Source organism: Notothenia rossii (assembly GCF_949606895.1).
Source record: "Notothenia rossii genome assembly, chromosome: 8".
NCBI classification, from domain to species: domain Eukaryota; kingdom Metazoa; phylum Chordata; class Actinopteri; order Perciformes; family Nototheniidae; genus Notothenia; species Notothenia rossii.
Window position 1 is genome coordinate 67,368,047 of NC_136906.1, and position 21,294 is coordinate 67,389,340.

At 38.8% G+C, this 21,294-nt stretch overlaps 2 protein-coding genes across 5 annotated transcripts in view; one reads left to right on the plus strand and one right to left on the minus strand.

Annotated features, from left to right (window-relative positions):
• The window catches only part of efr3bb (EFR3 homolog Bb), a 37,874-nt gene extending 36,634 nt beyond the window's left edge, over positions 1-1,240 (minus strand). The window contains exons 1-2 of the mRNA XM_079643199.1: positions 1,067-1,240; positions 455-594 (exon numbers count right to left, since the gene is read on the minus strand). Coding sequence (XP_079499325.1) covers positions 455-461 — 7 coding nt within the window. The 5' untranslated portion in view covers positions 462-594; positions 1,067-1,240. The remainder of the gene's footprint in view (positions 1-454; positions 595-1,066) is intronic.
• LOC307014924 (adenylate cyclase type 8) lies at positions 113-20,794 on the plus strand. 4 transcript variants are annotated; one of them, XM_079643186.1, is made up of 22 exons: positions 113-194; positions 5,316-5,436; positions 7,043-7,260; positions 8,253-8,996; positions 9,410-9,559; positions 10,288-10,418; positions 11,144-11,255; positions 11,353-11,480; positions 12,023-12,181; positions 13,118-13,349; positions 13,429-13,599; positions 13,691-13,791; positions 14,539-14,740; positions 15,436-15,528; positions 15,671-15,831; positions 16,426-16,507; positions 16,631-16,789; positions 17,207-17,353; positions 17,780-17,872; positions 18,010-18,124; positions 18,251-18,453; positions 19,509-20,793. In XM_079643186.1, the coding sequence occupies exons 3-22, from the start codon at positions 7,081-7,083 to the stop codon at positions 19,707-19,709; spliced, it is 3,564 nt and encodes a 1,187-aa protein (XP_079499312.1). In that variant the 5' UTR covers positions 113-194; positions 5,316-5,436; positions 7,043-7,080; the 3' UTR covers positions 19,710-20,793. The 4 variants fall into 4 exon arrangements, with proteins under 4 accessions (XP_079499312.1, XP_079499314.1, XP_079499311.1 ...); XM_079643185.1 differs by lacking the exon at positions 113-194 and having other exon boundaries at positions 5,184-5,436; XM_079643188.1 differs by lacking the exons at positions 113-194; positions 12,023-12,181 and having other exon boundaries at positions 5,183-5,436; positions 19,509-20,794.
• Positions 20,795-21,294: the final 500 nt, after the last annotated feature.

Genomic DNA, 21,294 nt, shown 5'->3' on the forward strand with positions numbered 1-21,294 from the left:
CATTAATAAACATCTCACTGACACAATGGTACTCACTATCCACCCATAGTCTCTCTCTGGGTGAAAGGGACAGGGAGACACAGAGAGAGGAGGATGGAGAGAGAGGGGCACTGTGGGACAGACATTCAGTCAGTGGGTTTGAGGTTCAAGGAATGTATCTATCAGCAGATGCCAACACACAGGCAAAATGTCTGGTGAGTGATTTTTCTGTGCAAATTCACACATAACACTCGGGAATAGACACATCATTCACACCAACACCTAGAGCACTGATGCAGAGCTTCTCTCACTAAACATTTTCACAATCAGCTGTCTCCATACCGGGTTAGGGGTCAGGCAGCTCATACAACTAGTATTAATCAAACGTATTCAGCAGTGTGCTACATTGAATGTATAGTGCTGTAAATACGTCCTCAAGTATAGTACAGGTGTTTAATAGTGTGGTGTTCCCCACCTGTCATGTTGGAAGCTTGTCACAAGGCGGCGCTGCTCTTCCAGGTCCACAGAGGCACTGAGGTTTGAGGCACTTTAGCCCCAAACTGAGTCTCAAACGGCGCTTCGAAAAATCAGGAAAACCGCTGGATTGTCTTTGGCCTGTGGAAGTTAGTATGCCCAAATTAGCCGATGACCTAATAAATATTGTTGACATTAAAATGATATTTGAACCTAAATAAAAACGGGAAATACCCGGTGTTAAAGTTTACCTGACACGTGAAAAGCAAGAGCGTATTTATAAAATATTGTTGTGACAGAAATCAGGACACTTCCCAGTAAGGCTAATGTTAGCATAGTTAGCTGTTACATGTTTTCATTTAAATGTGTGCTCTCTGATAGTGTTTTAACCCCTGGATTTCAATAAGGTTTAGACGTAATGAAAACATACGGTTATATATGTATATGTTGTGTATATACAATACATAAAGTAACTATAATTCAGAGCTAGCATTCATCTATGCTAATAGCAAAGTATGCTATCGTTAGCTAGCTATCTGCCTGACTTGCTAAACGAGATTCCCCTGGCTGCGCGTATCACAACAACGCAAATAAATGTAAAAAAATTACGTACCATGAAGTGAGGAAAATCCTTAAAGTGTGCGGCATACGTGCGGGTCCCTTCAGCCCCTTTGACTAAAGGTAAACTATTCAAAGACACATTTAGTAACAGCCTTACTTACTGTTCCTCTGGTTGACAGCTGTTACTGGCTAGCTGTTAGTACTATGTATTGTATATGTGACAGCCCACCGATGGATAGCAGCTTTTGTCATGTTTGAACAAGTGCAGACTACTCGAAAACACACTAGAAAGATTGATTGCATATCATGCAAATACTTCCTCAGATTTTTATGGAAGACAATTTACGACAATGCGAGGACAAAAACAATATCCCGTAACATAATAATTATGAGAAACAATCTTGAAAAATGACATCGCAACCCATATTAATGAGAAACTTTGCCATTATTTTTTGACAATATGGTCACTTAATATGTCATTACTTTTGACAAATGCTTTAATTTTACAGCATGAATGTATTGGAATTCTTATAAATATCCTATATAAATTGAGTAATGTTGCTGATAGGGTAGGCTACTATCCACATTATCATTTGCTAAGTTACAGTCAATGGTATTATTTATGTGTGAAAAGAAACACAACGTCACAAAATTCTGATAGTAGTCTAATATGAAAAGTTATGTGATATAGGCTTAGTTTAATTTCAAGTATTTAAAGAAAAAAGACAGTGTTAATCTTGTGTTTGAATACATTGCTTTCAGAGGAATAAAAGTATCCCATGGTTTAGGCACTTTAATTTTAAATGATATCTCTTCCTGCCTTTTGGGTCAACAACATGCTTTCTCATAATCAGTGGATTTAGATTTTAACCTATTTTGTGCAAGAATTTCCTTTTAAATTATGCAATCTTACATCATATATCCTAATTTCTGCAGAGCTGTTTAAGAGTGCAGCCATTCAGACAATGTCCTGCCTAATTTGTTTTCAGCAATGCAAGAATACATAAAAAATATTTATGGGTGAAACAAAATTCAGTCTGACTATCAGGCTATAAAATAATTAATCAAAAATATGTATTCTTTATTCTCTGTATCTGTGGATGGGACATCCTGTTTTTGGAAATATTTCTCTTCTACCAGTTGGGGACAGCAGTGAGTAAAATGGAAAATCAGTTTGGAGATTGCCATGAGTAAACCAGTCTTGGCAACAGACTTGGTGCTTTTCGGCAGACCACTAAAGCATTTAACTCCCAGGGTCTTTTATCCCCACTGAGCCATCAGATCCCTGAGTTGTTTATGTGACAAATATTTGTAATGTCTTCTGCTGCTGTCATCTCTTTAACTATTCAGCCCCTTTAAGATAGCAAATGTTGTGGGACTCTTTTTGAAAAGGATAATACCATCTTACTTATGTTGAGCCAATGACAGCTAAGCTACAGCTAAGGGTTTTGGAGGTTTTCATTACAAGATAAACCTGTGACTACTACTAGTATTTATGATTTTATTTCAGTGCAAGAGTAGAAACTTAGTGATAGGACTGTGCAGAAAATGGGGAGTCCTAAAAGCTGACTGGTATTTCTGGACTGTTGCATGGATGGATTATAACATGGGCCTATTGGGGACAGGCCCAGATGACATGATTAGATAGCCTTACATTTATTGTCGAACAAGCTCAGAGCTCTATCAAAATCCTATTCAAATGATAAAGGAAAAGTCTTTACATTAGCTTTGGACATGTCATTTACATTTAAGGAAGCTTTATTCATTTTAAATAGGCATTTATTCCTGCAGGGTCATAAGGACCCAGTGCAAGATAAAGTTACAAGATAAACCTGCCCAGTGCTCCTTATTATCACCCTACCATACAGGACCTCATGTGTAGGTATATGGGCTGAAATCCATTGTGTCATAATCCTTTGCATGCTTATCTTTTGATTTGGCAAAACTCTTTGATTCAACACATTGAAGATTTTAAAACCCAAAATTATCGTGAAAGTGTTCCAGCAAAATCTCTGCACTGGTCTTTGTTGTACCTTGTTCCTAGTTGACCTGTACACACCTTCACCTTTGAGAGCTTTGTGAGACTGCCAACAAAAGCTATCATGCAATCACGATCTTATTGAACTCTAAGAGTGTTACGACACACACATAACACAGTGCGTCTGTGATACAACACCAATAGACAGTAATAGGTGTTTGTGTCCAACTTAAGTGAAACGTTTAACAAGGTTAACAAGGTAAGTTCTTTTTCAGGTTTGGCGTGAGTATGTGTGTGAATCATCTGATTAGAGGACAGCCAAAGCGGCTAGCCTTAAATAACTACCTTACTTTGCATCATGCTCAACAACGCCCCTTATCTGTTCTAAAATCACGGTAAGCATGACCCCTTTGGCTTATTGCATAATTAGCATTATGTGTTTTACCTTAGCAAACTAATTCATCCTAACGCCCCCCTCAGGACACAAGCTAAAGTGCTCTTCAAATGGAGAACCTAAATGAAATGACAGATTTGTGCAGTAGAATCATGACATTCACAGGCATTAACCTAAATTGCCCATTATGAACTCAAGGGCTGTGTTATATCAGAACGATCACCAATGATTAACTCTATGTTTCATCTCATAAATATGCTTTACTATACTTACCAAGTGTTAGACGCTGGTTTTGGTTTTAGCAGTTATAGTACTGTAGAACTAATTGCCTTAGATCCTTAGGCTATTTTTAGATGCACAGTAATCAGCAAGAAAGGTCTGAGCCACGCAGTCACGGTTGGACAGATGGGAATCCATTAGATCAGCCTAAGGGGCCTGGACGCAATTAGCAAAGCACGTCTCAAAAACTTTAACCAGCTTAAACCCGTATGCATCGCAGACCTGTTGATGCTATCAGCCCAGTAAGTGCTCTTCCTCATTAATACTGAGGGATGGTTGTCCATTCCGATACACTTCCTGATATTGCTGTGCCTGATATTTCCTTTTTTCTTTTGGTTCCTCCTGAGAATTCAATTCCTCTCTTCTTATCTTACTGATACAATCAATCGCCGATGTTGTGGTTATGTCATGATTTTGAAAAAATATACAAAATGACAAAATAAGTGAACAAAAGAAAGGTTTAAAGTAATGTTGGTCTAAATAGAGTAATTCATTTATGTGTTACACTTTAAATTAGGAAACACCATCACCAAATCCAGCACATTTCAAGGCAATTGTATGGCTGAAATTGCTAATAAAATCTACAATACAAAAAATGACCAGAACATTTTTGCATTTGTTACAGAATTACTACTTGACTTGTGTTAACATTAACCAGCCTGAAGTAGCAGAAACCAGAATAAGACTGAAGCAGCAAATGATATCACTGCTTTTAATATCTTCAATTAGAATCTTTAAAAAAATGTTTCAATCAATCAATTATCTCCAACGGCCAACTTTTGTACATAGGGAAGAGGACAGAAAAGTGAAATTTATTTCGGTTAACTTTGTTTTTGTTATAGAGAAAAAAATTAATAAAACATGGCAGAAAACCTCTTTGTCCTCGACAATCCTGTCTTCAAAAAGCAGATATAACAGTGGTTATAATTGCTTTAATAATTGCCCTATTGAAGTATTTCTTAGCCAATCAAGAAGCAACCACAGAGTATGATGAAGTGACATTAAGCACAAATATAATTGTGTGGAAATAGCATTTTAATCAGGTCTGGAATGAAAAATTGTGAACCTGAAAAGCATTTCACCTCAGGGTTCTGTTCCCATGTGTGTGATTATTTAGCGTCATGCTTGAACAGCCTGGTCTTGTAGGCTTTTAGGTAATATTTGAACTTTTTGCTCTTATGGCTCGAATGCATATTGACATAGCTAAGAGCATGAAGGCAATATTGAGGCATTAACTCTGCTTTTAATCTCTTTGAATGGGAGTAAATTAAAAATAAATATGAAGAGTATTAAAGAGAGAGCAAATTAAAAAGCATTTATTGTAATTCTATTTCAATAAAATGTCAACTGTGATTTGAAAGGTTAAGTTGACTCGGTCAAAGGTTGACAGCGTTGCAATTATCTTAAAGTTGTCCTCGTGCCAATGATCAGCTTTGTAGGCCAGTGAGAGTGGCTGCTGACTGGCAAATCCTCTTTGCACTCTTCACTCCTGCTGCTCTCCTTCAGTGCAGTTGTTGACTTCATTTCAAAACAGTGCATGAGATGACCTACATTCCTGCCAGAACGACTCAACATATCTTGGCTGGATCTATACAGAGGGGACTTTTTCAACTATCACTTCCCCTTCATGGATTATGCCTTAATTTTCAGATCTGCGTGCAATTCCTGTGCGATGGAATCAGCAAAAGTGGATTACCATGGGCTGGAAGACTATATCCTATGGCCAATGGTGGACATGATGCAAGGATAAACAATATGTAAAACAATACAGGTCAGTTGTGGCCAAAAGCCAACATGTGTTTATGAGTGAAGGTGTTGGTTATACTACAAGTGTTGGATAAGATTTAACTTCTCTAGACTTTTCCCCTTCTCCATGTAGTTTTCAGAAAGTATATACTCTATTTCTTTGTAACTCTTATTTTAACAAGTAGAGTTCAGGATTGTATCATAGAGAGAGCCTGAAATCAAATAGTGCTTGCATCTAAACCAATACATCTGGATTTTTTTTTACATTAGAGAACAGTGTGATCAACCAGTCCAAAAAATAAAAAGCTGCCATTTTAAAGCATTTTCTCAAAGGATGAAGATTTTTAGCTGCCATAATGACAGCCTTAATTAGGAAGGCAGATCTTTTAAAATACTGCGTTTCATCATATTCCTTCTTTGCAGTGATGATGCAAAGTGACAATCAGACTGCTGACAATGGACAGTGAGTGGGCGGGACAATGACAGAAGGACCTGGAGGAGTTTAACTCGGAGCCTTAACCAGCTCACGTCTAAATCTGGCCTCCAGATAATTTGCTGTAAAGCTGCCTTTCTTCTGGCACACATTGTGCAAACACGTTTCATCATGGGCTTCTTACAACATGCTACATGTGTCAAGCACAACCATACTATCCACATCAATCAAAATGTTGAAAAGAGTTTAAACAATTACGAGGCTTTGATATGCTTCTTTTGGGATTTCTTTTCTTTAATAAAGAACATGTGAGGTGTAAATGTTAATCAGGAGCCACAAAAGCTACAGTATAATCAATAAATCAATTGTTGTATATTCTTATTTCTTAGTTACAAAATAGCAACAATTATCATGATTCAGCAAAGTCAGTGTAAAACGGTTTGTCTCAAACCAGCAAGCAGCAAAATTAAATTTAAATGTTCAATTCAAATGATGTATCTCATACAAATATATAGCCATATTAGTAAGAAATTATTTTCAAAGAGAGATTCGTAAAAATGAGAAAAAAAAACGGTTTGATTGAAATTGAATGAGGAGGGCTTACTTTCCACAGAGGATATTTGAATGAAGCCAGAATTGTTGATAGTAACCTTAATTTGTTTCATGTTAATGTGTTTGTGATTTTTTTGTTTTTTTGCATCTGTCTCAGAATGTGTCAAATTTCTAAATTGGCCATACACGCCTAATTGGGTACCATTAGTGTTCTATAAAGCAGCTGGGGCTGAGATATGGCTACCAAAATGAATCCTGCATTCCAACATAATTCAACTCAAAATCATAATATATTAGAAACCCTAACCCTCTCCACCTAGTAAACAGGCACACCCTTTTAACGCCACACCTGCAGTTTGTAAAAAAATGTGTTATGATTTGTAATCTCCAAGCCCCCGCTGAGATTATCCTGATGACTTCACTGTGACATCACTTGGGTTATCTGTCAAAGCTCCTCCAAAGCCAAAGAGGAAGTTGTTCTCATGGGCTAAGTAGTACTAACAATACTGAACTTAATGAATAACATTGGTAGAGTGCCCCTTTAAAAATGAATGTCCATTATATTTGTGAGAAAAGCAAGTGAAACCCCTCACTAATCACCATCTTTTCCTCTTTGTATTCACCCCCAACAATGCCACCCTTCCAGCATCAGGGTGCTGCCTCCTCATGATCTGACAGCATTGGATGAGGTCAGCCAAACTCACCACCATGGTCACCTTTGCCGAGACGACAGTAGTCCGCCCCATGGAGCTGCGTGAGCCGCCCTGCCTTACCGCCACCCTGTCCCCTGGGCTGCGGAGGAAAAAGAAGCTGTGGCAGAACGCTGTGAAACACATCATTACCCAGCAGGAGCTCAGCGCCCAGGTGATACATAATCATCAGTGGATTTGTTAACTCTAGATAATACTGTTGTCTTTTACTGCTTGTTGTCCTATTGTTTTGTCATATTCATCTACACGATTATGAGGATTGTGATGGACATGGTAAGCTCTGAACCACTGCTTCATTTGACACAAACCAGATAACATTAAGTGAAAAACCTGTTTATTGACTGTGAAAATGTCCGGAACAAAATCACATTATGTGAAATAACACCACATGGTTTCACAGTACTTTCCCACTGTTTTTAGATTGAAGCTGTCTCTGATATTTATGCCATTACTCGTATACGATGGAGGTGAATGGATATGGTGCTCCAAATTCTTGAACATATAATTAATGTAAAAATTGAAATTAAATTAAATTAAGTTACTACTCGGATAGGAATTTGCATTGGTATATTCAAATGTACAAGGCCATTACAGGACAGTAACCCATGAACATATATCTTTATTTTTTCTCAAAACGCCTTCGGTGTTCCATCTAATAACAGGCTAGACTGGAAAAAAGGAGTCTATTTCCTTATTGCCCTTGGTCTTGGAATGACCTGCATGTTAAACCAAAACAAAAACTGTTCATTCCCCAAGGCATAGGGATTTCTTCTGGGTTGTTAATATTTAAATGGCCACATTTTCGCTCTGTTTCATTTGTATAAATTGTTGGGATTTAATTGTATGTATTTAATTGTGATGTGTGTACATCATAGACTTGATGCTGCCTTCTTGGCCAGATCAATATTTTAAAAGAGATTTAAGCTCTATTGGATTTTTCTGTTTAAAAAAAGGTTAAATAAGTTGAAGTTATGGTTTGTATATCTGGTGGACCAACCCTTAGCCAGACTTAGCCCACCCTAGTCATATATTCTTGCCAAAAATCAGACAACCTTACAATCTTTCTGTAATTTAAAGGAATGAAAGCAAGCAGTAAGGATGAGAATGGGAAATGTGAACACATATCATTTTCTGTCATCTTGCCAGATGGGTTTGGAGCCAGCAAGTAAAATCTCTGTGACGGATACCTACATGAATGAGATCAACAAACAAATCCGCAACAAGGTCTCACGAGGGGTCACTAAACGCCGGTCCTCCTCGACCAGAGTGCACCCTTCGCAGCCCCGCGGCTCAACCTGCTCCTACAACGGTATCAGGAGTACATGTAACGAATACGCCAGCGATGCCGATTTCTTTAAACACTGGGGCCACTCAATTCGTGGAGTCTACATTCCCAGCCTGAGGCACACATTTAGGTCTCGGGATCTGGAGAAACTCTACCAGCAACACTACTCCCACCAAAGACGCAACTCTCTGGCCATCACCAATGTAATTGATGCAATGGCCAAGCTACACATATTGCTTCTGTACTTGGCCCTGGCCCCTGATGGGGTCACAGACACTCTGCGTGGCGTCCTCACAGGGGTTTTCATGTTGTTAGCTATAGCGCTCTGCGTTGTTGTGTTAACCTGCAAAGACTACATGACCCCTGGATGGCTTAACTACGCAGGCCTGGCTAGCTGGATGTCTCAGACCACACAGGTGCTGGGAGGACTGGTGTATGGACTGGAGAAAGACCCTTCGTGGTATGTTTTGTTCACTTTGTTCGCCACCTACACGCTGCTACCCTTACCTCTGCTGTGGGCCATGTGCGCCGGCTCCCTCACCTCAGTACTTCACCTTCTGGTGGAGATTGTGCGCCACTACAATGATGCCGAGCTCTTGAGAAAGGTGAGGAAATCAGCTTTTGAGATTTTTTTTCATTATCAAACCAAAACTGTTTCTATACTTAGTTACATTCCTTTATGTTTAATTATAGTATAAAATCCAATGTATTACGGATAAAAAGGCATATATTATAGTTTTATTTGCCTAATAAATTATAGGTAACTGTAAATTGCTTAATAAAACACCAAGTGATGAAATGTAATGCCTGTCTATGCCTAAACATTTAGTGGGAAAAATCTCACTTTAGTATGCCATCTTATTTTGCAGAACAAGCCTTTTGTCTATGTATCAAGAGCTAATCATATTTTGTACACAAGTCCTTTAAGTATGAACATTTCTCTTTTTCCTTACCCTACATGCTTTGGGTTTACCTGGTTAAAATCAACTATATGATACATATTCTCTCTTGCATGTAGGTGTTTGCCAAAGGCCTGCTGTACCTAGGTATGAACACAGCCGGCTTGTTCATCCACTACCTGACAGACCATGCCCAGAGACAGGTGTTCCTGGAGACGCGGCGCTGCATTGAGGGTCGCATCAAACTAGAGCAGGAGAACCAGAGACAGGTAGGTGACTGCTGCATAAAGCTAGAGGTCAGACGATGATGCTTTTTTAACACCACTGACTGGTGTCACTGGCTTCCAGTAACTTCCGATAACTGCTAGAATCCACTTCAAAACACTGGTACTTGCGTACCATGCTGCAAATGGATCTGGCCCTTCCTACATCCAGGACATGGTTAAACCCTACACCCCAGCACGTGCACTCCGCTCTGCATCGGCCAAACGGCTCGCTGCACCCTCACTGCGAGGGGGACCCAAGTTCCCATCAGCAAAAACACGTGGGTTTGCTATCCTGGCTCCAAAATGGTGGAATGAGCTCCCCATTGACATCAGGACAGCAGAAAGCTTACACATCTTCCGGCGCAGACTGAAAACTCATCTCTTTCGACTCCACTTCGAGCGATAGAATTACTAACAAAGCACTTATATACTAACAAAGGACTGGCTTATCCAAAGCCAGTTGAGTAGCACTTGGAATGTTTTGGCTCGATGAAACCCGATATACTTATATGGTTCTGTTTTCTTCTAGTTTGTATCTTCTTGGTCGAATGCACTTATTGCAAGTCGCTTTGGACAAAAGCGTCAGCTAAATGCAATGTAATGTAATGTGTCTCTTTTGTCTAAACTTTCCAAAAATTGGCTCCTGAGTTATCTTCTAAACCTGTGAATTAGCAAGCATTATACTGCCGAAGCTATACTTTGCAAATACAATTTATTATTTATCCACACAGGAGCGTCTGGTGCTGTCGATCCTGCCTCGCTTTGTTGCCTTGGAGATGATGGCTGACATAAGCTCTATGGTAGACGAGCTTAATCCTCATGAGTTTCACAAGATTTACATCCACCAGTACAAGGACGTCAGGTACACAAACAAACACATACACACACATACACACAAAATACATTTCTCATGGATGCTGTTAATTGTTTTTATAGCACTTGGGAGTCTTTGGAATAGCAAATTCTTAATTTTCTTTACAATCTTGCAAATGTTCACTGGAGCATTACATTTCCCTAGCTGACGCTTTTACTGTATATAAAGCAACTTACAATAAGTGCATTTAACCATGAAACAAAGAAACACAAGAAAGAATCCTGTAGATACATTTCCGATCTATAAACTCAACCAGATGATGTGCTATCGTATTAGCTTCACTTAAAGCCAAACCTTTGTAAGTGTTACGTACAGAAGATAGATGTTTTTTTTTGGCCTAGATGCAGTCAAAGCCAAACTGTTGAATCAGATTAATTTATATCAGAATCAGATATCTTTAATTTGTCCCAAAGTGGGGAAATTTAAAATGTTACAGTAAAGGATCGGTGGAGACAAAGAGGCAAAACTAACATTAGTGGAATAACATAAAGGGGAAAGCATACCTTTTATTAAAGGAAAATCAAATAATTAGACACACAAGTAACAAAAATAAGTAGCAAGTAATGAGGTAGCAGATACATCTGGTATATATTTCACAGTAATCTCTCAACAGTGGTGTAACAGTCTGAGTATTGAAGTTACAGGAGTCCCTGTATACATTTTAAATGTTTTAGCCTAACACTTAGTTTATAACTCTTGTTCTCACGTTGCAGCATCCTTTTTGCAGACATAAAGGGCTTCACTCTGATGTCCATGAAACTATCAGCCCAGGATCTGGTCCGAACCCTCAACGAGCTCTTCGGACGCTTTGACCGACTAGCAGATGTGAGAATTTGAGCCCCTTTGTTTTTAGATCATATATTTTCTATTTCAATAACTTATTTTCTCTTTTTCCTGGTGTCTTGATCATTCCTCATCACAGGAGCACCACTGCTTGCGGATAAAGCTCCTGGGAGACTGTTACTATTGTGTGTCAGGTGTCCCTGAGCCGCAGCGAGCCCATGCCCGTCACTGTGTTGAGCTGGGCCTGGACATGATCAACGCTATAGGGTCAGTGTGACTGTAGGTCAACCCTGTCAGAAACTCTATGAGTCAGCCTACCATAATAACATAGTGAGGATGGCCAACAACATTGGCTATGACCCCAACCATGTCCTGATCAGTGAATATGAACATATATAATGGAGATACAGGGTTCCAAGATGTATTAAGTTAGACTGAAGCACTCCTCTTTGCACCAGTCAATCCTCAAATTAAATACAGAGCTAAATGCCAGGTCAAATGTACACTAGAGGGGCTTGAGCAACTTTTCTCTGATTGTGTGACGTTATATTAAGAATTTCCCAATTTGTGATTAATATACTATCTATCTATCTATCTATCTATATTAAATGTTTTTACTCCTTGTATCATATCTTAATATTTGTCCTTGCTTGATGTCGCAAATGGAGCTGCTGTGATGCAAGAAAAAGTTCAGACTTGATCTGACAATAAAGTATTATCGTTGGACTTCTTCAGGGGTCATCGTCTTGTGTCCTGCAAAAACTAGAGTTTTAGTCTTACGCGGTGGCTTTACTTCCCACAAACTCCAGGTACGTGCGGAATCACCTGAAGTTTGACATGGACATGAGGATTGGGATCCACTCGGGCTCTGTGCTGTGTGGGGTGCTGGGCCTGCAGAAATGGCAGTTTGACGTCTGGTCCTGGGACGTGGGCATTGCCAACATGTTGGAGGCCGGGGGCATACCTGGGTGAGTGGTCTTTGCAAGTGCCAGCAGACAGTGATGCAAGAAGTATACAGATCTTTAACTTAAAAATCATAATGATAGTGTATTATCTTCACAAGTATTCATTGTGCTCATTGCAGAATAATGTAAATTATATTCAAATGTGTATTGGTTTAAGGTTGCTGCTTTCTACTGAATATATTGCTAGGTAACTTTAAAATTACACCAAGGGACAAAATATGTTGTATTTGAGTAAGAAGTAGAATAGTTAACACTCATTAAAACTCATGACATATTCTCCTATTCATCCACTTAGATCCAACTGTTATGCCTCCATTGCTATAAAATTATAATAAAGTGCCTCAAAAAAGTCTTGACCTTTCATTAGATATTTGAATACTTAAGATACAAGTGAATATTTTAGTCAAAATGTGTCCCTTGCTTCAATAATCAATATTTTCAGCTGGGATTCAATTAATTTTCTGAAACATTTTAAACATAATTAAGTTTGTGAAATCGAGCTTTGGTTTTCTGCCTCAGAAGACACTTGTCAGTTCTTTGTCATTTACAGAAAAGCAAATGTCCTCATTCTGAATTGATGCCATGATTATTCAAATAGAAAATATCTTTTAAGGGCAGAATTCTCCATTGTGTGGTTTAACACTAGCAGTCAACTTTGTGTGCCTTTTCTGACATGTTTCACCTTCACACTGACACAGTGACAGTTGTACAGTGTCAGTGTGTTGCTACGGAAACATAGTGTTTGGAGTAACGTTTTCCAACGGCCTTTGTCTCGATTTTTAAGCTGTGTTAAAAATGACATACACACATGTTGTAGTCAAAGATAGAAGATATTTGTCTTGGTTTTCTCACAACTTCTACAATCTTCACGTTATGATTTTAAAACATTATTTTGTACATTGCTGATAATCCTCTCTGCTTCTATTCTCTCTCTTCTAGACGCATCCACATCTCAAGGGCAACTCTGGACTGTCTGGGAGGCCACTACAAGACCGAAGCTGGCCACGGCCGCGACAGGAACGAGTTTCTGCTCAAACACAACATCGACACTTTCTTCATCTGTCCTCAGGAAAAGAGAAAAGTTGACCACACTGAGCCCCCCAAAATCCTGAAGACTAATCGAACCTGGACCCCAGAGTTTGCATTTGGGAATGCCATTGACATGAATAGTGTAAGTGTTTCTTAAACAGCTTTCTATTGTTGGCACCAAGTACCTGATTGACCGGTTTTCTTATTTTATTTTCTCGCAGATCCTCGCCGCCTTCACCAACGGATCAATGCCCAACATATGGATGTCCACCTCCAAAGAGATCAACAAACGCATCCAACACGCTATTGAGGTTCGAAGCAGTGATCGAATGCACAGGGAGCACATCACCCCCCTGACCCTGGTGTTCAAAGACACTCACATTGAGGAAAAGGTAAGCAGGTCTTTCATGTGATCAATACGAGGAAATAAATTAATGCCCCAGATTAAATGATATTGTTTTTTATCTCTTTCGGTCTGTCTAGTTCTCCCAGATGAGAGATGAAATGTTCAACTCCAACCTGGTGTGCTCCTTCATCATGTTCCTCTTTCTCATGGTTGTTCAGACCCTCATTTCTGCACCCAGGTAGGGAGACACTAAGATCATCCAATCGGATCTCACATTATTCACATTGACAATTTCATCTTTTTGGTTTATCAGGTTTGAACGGTTGATTTAAGCCTTTTTATCAAAGCTTAACGCTTTAAAAGTAATGTGTTTACGGTCATTGGAATTCAACATTAATATAACTTTATCATTTAAGTTCTCTGTGTACACCAAGAACTGCAAGATGAAACATTAAAAGTCCTTAATAATCTGTATTCCTAGATAGAGAACAATCTCAAATGTAACTTTTAATTTCTGTATTTTGTTTCACAGTGTCATTAAAAAAAAAACGAAATACTTGAAGTCTGAGGTATTATACTGAGATTAAGATAAAAGCTAGTTTGTCTGATTTTAAAACCACTATGTTTATGGTTTCCATGTTTAACTACTGCTACTTTTTTTTACCATGGTGTACTTATCTGCCATTTGTTTTTTACCTTTTGTGTTTTTTTATTATTAATATGGTGTGCATACTTAGTTACTTTTAAATATGAAAGTCTGTTCTCTTCACTTTATCTGCATGTAATAATTTCCCCATTGCGGATTCTGATTCTGTTTTTACTGCAATGCCATCTGCAGGAAGTATCAGGAATTACAGTTTGCAATAGTCTTGAACATTTGTCACAGAATTCTTGTTTCTTTATTCTACCCTGGATATACATGTTCACTACTTCGCTCACTTCCTTCCTGTTTCCCTTCCATTCCTCCCTTGTTCTTCCTCTGCAGTCTGTTCCCAGTCATCATCCTGTTTTTGGTCTTCCTGCTCCTCTACATGCTGCTGCTGATGTTGGCCCTGGCTGAAGAGTTCAGTTGTACGCCTGCACCTCTACTGCAAATCTGCGGCTGGATCCATGAAAACAACAGCGCCCGCAACCTCCTCACCCTCACCGCCATACTCCTCAACTTTGGCTTGGTGTCTACTAACATGGTACGAGCCTAAAACACAGGGCCAGACCTATAAACATGCATTTATTGAATAAAGTTGAATTATGTGCAGCAAATGTTACTTTTATACTACTGTACTGGTTGTGTCTGAGAGATTTCCACTTTAGACTGTACTTTGCAAATCACATGAACATAAGCAAATTATCCTGCTGTTTGCATGATCCCACACTTAACTATGCTTAATGGAGAAAGGTGTACCTTCCCGCTGACATTCAAAATGAGCCTCAAATGACAAGAAAACGACACTTCCATTCACAGATTGGACATGAAACCAACCATAAGCAAACAAAAAAATTTGAAGACTCAAACCTTTATAACGTCTGAAAGAGAACTGTGTACAGTATGTTGGAAAGAGACAGCTTTAGGGAGGAGCACTTTTTGGACTTGAATAGAGTTTGTTTAAAATTGTCTTTGAATGAGGTTAAAAGTAGACACAAAAATCACATACAAACTCCAGCGCACTCTATTTCAAACAATTAACGTGCCTATTTGTAAATGGCAAAATCATTTCAATGCTTAAAACTATAAACAAATGTTAAAGCATACTGACATACTCCCTGAAAAAGGCTTGAAGAAGTGCAAATCCTTTTTCTCCCTGATTCTAATTGTGCACCTCTTTTGCTAGTTGTCATAGTTTTAATGTAACTTCCTTTATTTGTGTGTTGTGCTTGTGTCTAGGTATGGTGCATTCTCACAGACACAGAGGAGGCTGATGTTATGGACAAAACAAGCTCAGCTTCCCATCCTCTCACTGTCTGCACTTGCCCTGAGGTAAAAGCACTTGTACATTTAACACACTATAATCATTTTATTGAAGTTGTTAGGACATTTTCTGACTATCTCCCATCCAGTCATCTTATCACTTTCTTCCTCAGTGTCTTCAACCCTCTCCTCTCCCCCTCTGTCTCCTCAGGTCTTTGTATTGAGTGGTGTAATCGCCATGGTGACCTGTGCTGTTTTCCTGCGTTTGAACTCTCTGTTGAAGCTGGCTGTGTTGCTGCTGGCCGTGGCCGTCTACTCCTACCTCATCCACCTGGCCTTCCTCACACTCACACGCCATGATATGACTCAATGGTCAGTGGAAAATATAACCCGGAGCTCCAAGGCTGAACTTTTTTCTACATCAAGTTTAGGTTTCTAATTGTTTTGCTTTTTAAAAAGTTTTAGTATTTCAATAGCTGTTGTATTTCCATCACTACAGCCACATGCTTTTATCACATGGCAATACTTGTGTTGATGTATAATGTTGTAAAATGTTTTAATCATTTTTATGCTATGACGTTTGTATCTTGTTTTTGTCTTTGCTTTTGTTTGCTTTGTACAGCCCTTTGAGGCATTTTTTGTTATTTGGGGCTATAATAACTTTGATTTGATTTGTTGTGATTCGATGTATGTTTGTAGTTAAATTTGCCATTTATATATCCTACACTATTCTATTTTTATCACAAATACATTTAAAAGCAGCAATGTGGAGCCAATTGTAGATACTTGTTATACTTCAAGGTAGTAAAGTAAAGTATTACTGTATAATATAATATCAATAATGTCAAATAAAGTACGAGTAAATACAGTATTTGATTAAATAATGTTATATTCCACCATTATACTTCTCTTCATTCTCAAAATGTGCATCTCTATAACAACCCCTCTTTATTCATATTTGCACAGGTCTCACTTCGTCAGGAGAAAGGGAATTTCGATCTCCCTCATGGTCATGTTTATTATTGCTGTCTTCTACAATGGACGGCAGGTACTGTTGAACTTTTGATTTGGGATTTATGGATTTTAGTCCGTCAACATTCTGATATTTTTCTCACATGCATAAGATAAGATGCATGACCTCTGATGGTTGTATCTGTCCTATTCTTTTCAGTGGGAGGCCACTGCCAGACTGGACTTCCTGTGGCGTCTGCAGGCCCAAAAGGAAGTGGAGGACATGAGGGAACTTCGGGAACACAACGAGTGTCTTTTACACAACATCCTGCCTGTCCATGTGGCCCGACACTTTCTGGACCGAAGCAAGAATGATGAGGTGCCGTAAACATTGCCTCACTGTGAAAGCCTCCCTTTTAATTATGCTTTTTTTTCTGTAATTATTTTACGTTTGTTGCCTTTATCAAGGGAGCACAAACCTGCTGTGAGAATAATCCAAGTCTAATTTAAATCCAGTTTGGGTGATCGTGAATGTCTGTATGTAATTGCTGTTGCTATTGTGTTGACCTTGTTTAAAGCAGAACTAACATCATGATAAAGAAGATATTCTTGAAATGTTCTTGTTTTATAAACACATTTTTACTGAACGCCTTCACGTGTTTGTACAGTTTATCGATAACTGTAACCCTTGGAGAGAATGATTGATGTTTTGCAGTGATAATAAAATGTCATAACATATCAATAGTCAAACAAAAGGTCTTTTAGGATGAAAGTCATGACACAATTTTCATTTCAGGAGCTTTACTCTCAATCCTACAATGAGGTGGGTGTCATGTTTGCCTCCATCGCTGGGTTCAATGAGTACTTTGAGCAGAAAGAGATCAAACATGAGGGAGTGGACTGCCTCCGACTCCTGAATGAGATCATTGCTAGCTTTGATGAGGTAAGAATGGGACTGAAATTAAAGTGCACCCTATAGAGTGGATTCAGATCATTGTATGACTCTATGTATGATGTATAAAAGCCAAAATACTCCATCTATGGCATTGTTTTAAAGGCAAATGTTAATTATGCAAAGTAGTATAGTAGATAATACAGTATATTTTGGAACTATATAAATTAGAGCAATAAAAACATTAAATGCAATTCAAATTTCAAATATTTGTATGAATTTAGTATTTCCTTACTTGACTTCTAAGGTGAAAGAATATAAAGAATATAATTAACATTCAATAATAATACTAATATTAATTATAACATAGATAACGGGCTTTATTTCAGGCCGAGCTATTGACAAATGTTGTCATAACTCTATTTGTCAGATTGAAGTTTAATTCGTTTTCTGTTTCTCTTAATATTATTTAACAAGCTGTTGGAGGAGTCTTACTTCCACTATGTGGAGAAGATTAAGACGATTGGGAGTTGCTACATGGCGGCCTCAGGCTTGGCTCCAGACAGAGAGGTGGGACATGTTTTTCCACACATTGTGCTATCTTTTGTTTTGACTGTATTTACCCTTCCAATATCCTCATCCTCCTTTCTCTCTCTCTCTCTCTCTCTCTCTCTCTCTCTATAAAACTGTCTCTGCGTCTCTCTCAGGAATCTATGGATGAATGGAATCACCTGAGTGAGCTGGTTTTGTTTGCGTTGGCAATGCGAGAGACCTTGATAGACATTAACACGCAAACTTCCAAAAACTTTAAGCTGCGTGTTGGTAAGTGTCTCACCTCCTACAAACAATAGATGGTTGATACAAAATGTTCTATGTAGAGATTTTTGGTGTTGGATGTATGACTAATTTGTCTAAAGTGAATGATGTGTCTGTGTTTCACTTAATCAGGCATTGCCCACGGGCCGGTGGTGGCAGGAGTGATCGGTGCCACTAAGCCTCAGTACGACATCTGGGGGTCCACAGTGAACCTGGCCAGCCGCATGGACAGCACGGGGGTGAGCGGGCGCATCCAGGTTCCCGAGGCCACGCGCAGGATCCTGGCAGAATGGGGTTTCATCTTGGAGCTACGTGGAGAAATCTTCGTCAAGGGGGTGAGTGGCTGTCCATTTAGATTTTAACTTTTAATTGAAAGCAGAATTCAAAACAGTTTAAGAAATAAAAGCTTAGCCCATAGGACAAATTAAACAAGAGGGACATCTACTGGTGAAAAGTAACAACTCTATTTCTTGAGTTACATTCTTGTTCAGGAAGGGACACTTGTGTATGAAAAGTGTAATTAAATCAAATCAAGTTTGATATAGCACATTTTAAAAACGATTTTTGGTCGAGCCAAAGAGCTGTACATGTGATAAAAACACTTTACTGCGATTGCAAACAGAAGACAATAAATTACAACAGCAAATATAAAATTCAAACACAGGGAAATATCAGGAGGCGTGCTCCGCTTTGACTAGAAGGCCAGGGAGAAGAAGTGAGTCTTTAGTGTCGATTTAAAAACCCCTAGGGTCTCTGGGCCGACCTTACATGGAGGGGCAGAGTGTAGTTTTTAAAGGTCACCTATTATGGAAAATCCAATTTTTCCTGTCTTTTATCCATAAACATGTGTAAAGAGATTCTGAAAGTTTCAGGAAAAAAGAGCTGCTCACTTTTTGTCCTGTTCCATTTATATTTAAAAACCTGTCTGAAAATGAGCTGATCAGATTTTGGCCACTTTGTGATGTCATAACGATTTTCTTGGCTTGTGTAACCATTAGCCAATAACCAACCAAGGTAACTGCCCCCCACACCTCGTCACCTGAATCTTCTCCTAGAGCACCATTGTGTTCTTTTTAACCAAATATTTCTCAGAGGGGCGTGGGGAGGGGCTCCTTGTTTTCATCTAAAGTAACAGACAGAGAATCAGCACTTTTGAAACAGGGCTGAAACAGGGGGGTTTATGGGATGCTAAAATGCATGACCTGTTTGGTATTTAGAGCCAAACACTTCAGAGACATGTTTTGTATATATCTGAGACCTATAATGTGTTGATGAAAAACAGTATAATAGGGGACCTTTAATGCATCCTATCCAGTTTGTGGAGAGGTCTTTTCAAAATAATCTTGAGGGTCATTGAGAAATAATGATGTGACCGCTGCTCTCATTGCAGGTGAGCGAGCGTCAGGGGAAAGTCCGCACCTACTTCATCAGCACTTCACGCAGCAAGAGGTCCAATATGGGCACAGATCGCCATGGGTCGCGGACAGGGGGCCGCATGACGCTGGCAGCGGTGGTGTTTGGTCTTGTCCAGGCCAGACACAAGGAGAATATAAGAGAGACCAATGGGGGGTTCAGTCGCTCTGGCTGCTGAATTAAACAATGAAAGGACTTATAGATTCACATGACTGTATGTGGGGAAGGACACGGCCTGGCCATATTGTTTCTTTAATGGTTTACAGTTTTGTTGTGTGTGTCTCATACTTTGCCATAACAAAATTAGCTGCACAAAAAGGATCCGAATCCTACCAGAGCCTTTCTTCCTGCAGACTGTGTCCTCCTCTGCAATATCTTGGGCTCTATTGTTCATACATGGGCAGATTTCAGTTCAGAAGTCCAGCTTCGATCTTTAACTGAAGAATAGATCCATGTGTCCATGAACTTTGCTTAGAGAGGACCTAACGTCATACTGGGTTCTTTTACAGTCTTAATAAGCATCTTGAGGGCTCTGCTTTCTCTTTTGCAATGCCATATCTAAGCTTTATAATGAGTATTAAGCATATCACTTTCATTTTGTGCAACACTAACAAAGGCCAACATGTCTTTTTATTTATTAAATGTTTTTACTGGGATAAGACTCCAGAAATACCTCAGACCTTTAAGCCAAAATACCAGATACCTCTCACAGACCTCTTCAATGGCCTACACAATGCTGACTAGTGTTTACTGTTTTATTCTGCATCTTTCTTAAAACATTTTTCCTGTATATGTTGTTATGTCTAACTCTAATAATCATGATGTTATGTTATATTGTAGATCTAATGCATATTGTCACTGTCACATAAAAAACACCTTACTACTGCTAATTATGATGTGTTTTTCTGTTGACTGAAGGATAATATTGGCATATGGGACTTCCTAAGGAATTTGACATGTGATCTGGTAAATAAAATTGCTCCAAAATAAGAAAACATGAATGAATAGTATTTATATGAACACAAAAAGTGTATACATTTAAATTAATATTAATTAATCCATAATCCGATTGTTTATACCTCAGATTAAAAGGTTTTAACACATGAATGAACATTTAAAATGAGGCTGTGTATTACAAACATTTGGCATTTTGCAAATGTAACATGTAACAGCTAAATGGTAACATTGACAGATTCACCTTTCCATAGATATTATGTTTGTTTTTTCATATATTTTCCAAAAATAAATAAATGTGTACATGTTCTGCTAATAAAACCTGTACAAAAACCGATGGTGCTCTTTAATTTCAATTGTGCATATGATTTATTCAGATAGAATCATCCCCAAAGATGTGATCCATTTTTAAACCAAAGTCTCAAGGGGTCTGTCAGATAAAAAAAATACCATTGTCGGTTCTATTAAACACAATGGAAGTGTTGTCCCAGTCTGAACCATACATCCATGGTCTGAACTGAAGGGAACCATAGACTGTATATAAAGGTCTGAACCATGGTCTGAACGTCTGAACACAGCCTCTCGCCTTCCTTGCTGGACGATTTCTCCTGACTCAATTATTTCTGGCTGCTAATCGCGCGGGTATTCTGCAGCCGACTCCTTGTTCGTCTATTGCGAAAGATGCATCACTCGGTGTTTGGAAAAAGTGGGTCCGTCTTTAATTAAGAGGCAGATATAGCATAAAAAACATGATTAGTGGTCACAAATACTTCTTTAAGGGCAACTAGAAGTCAAATCTCAAGTCGAAA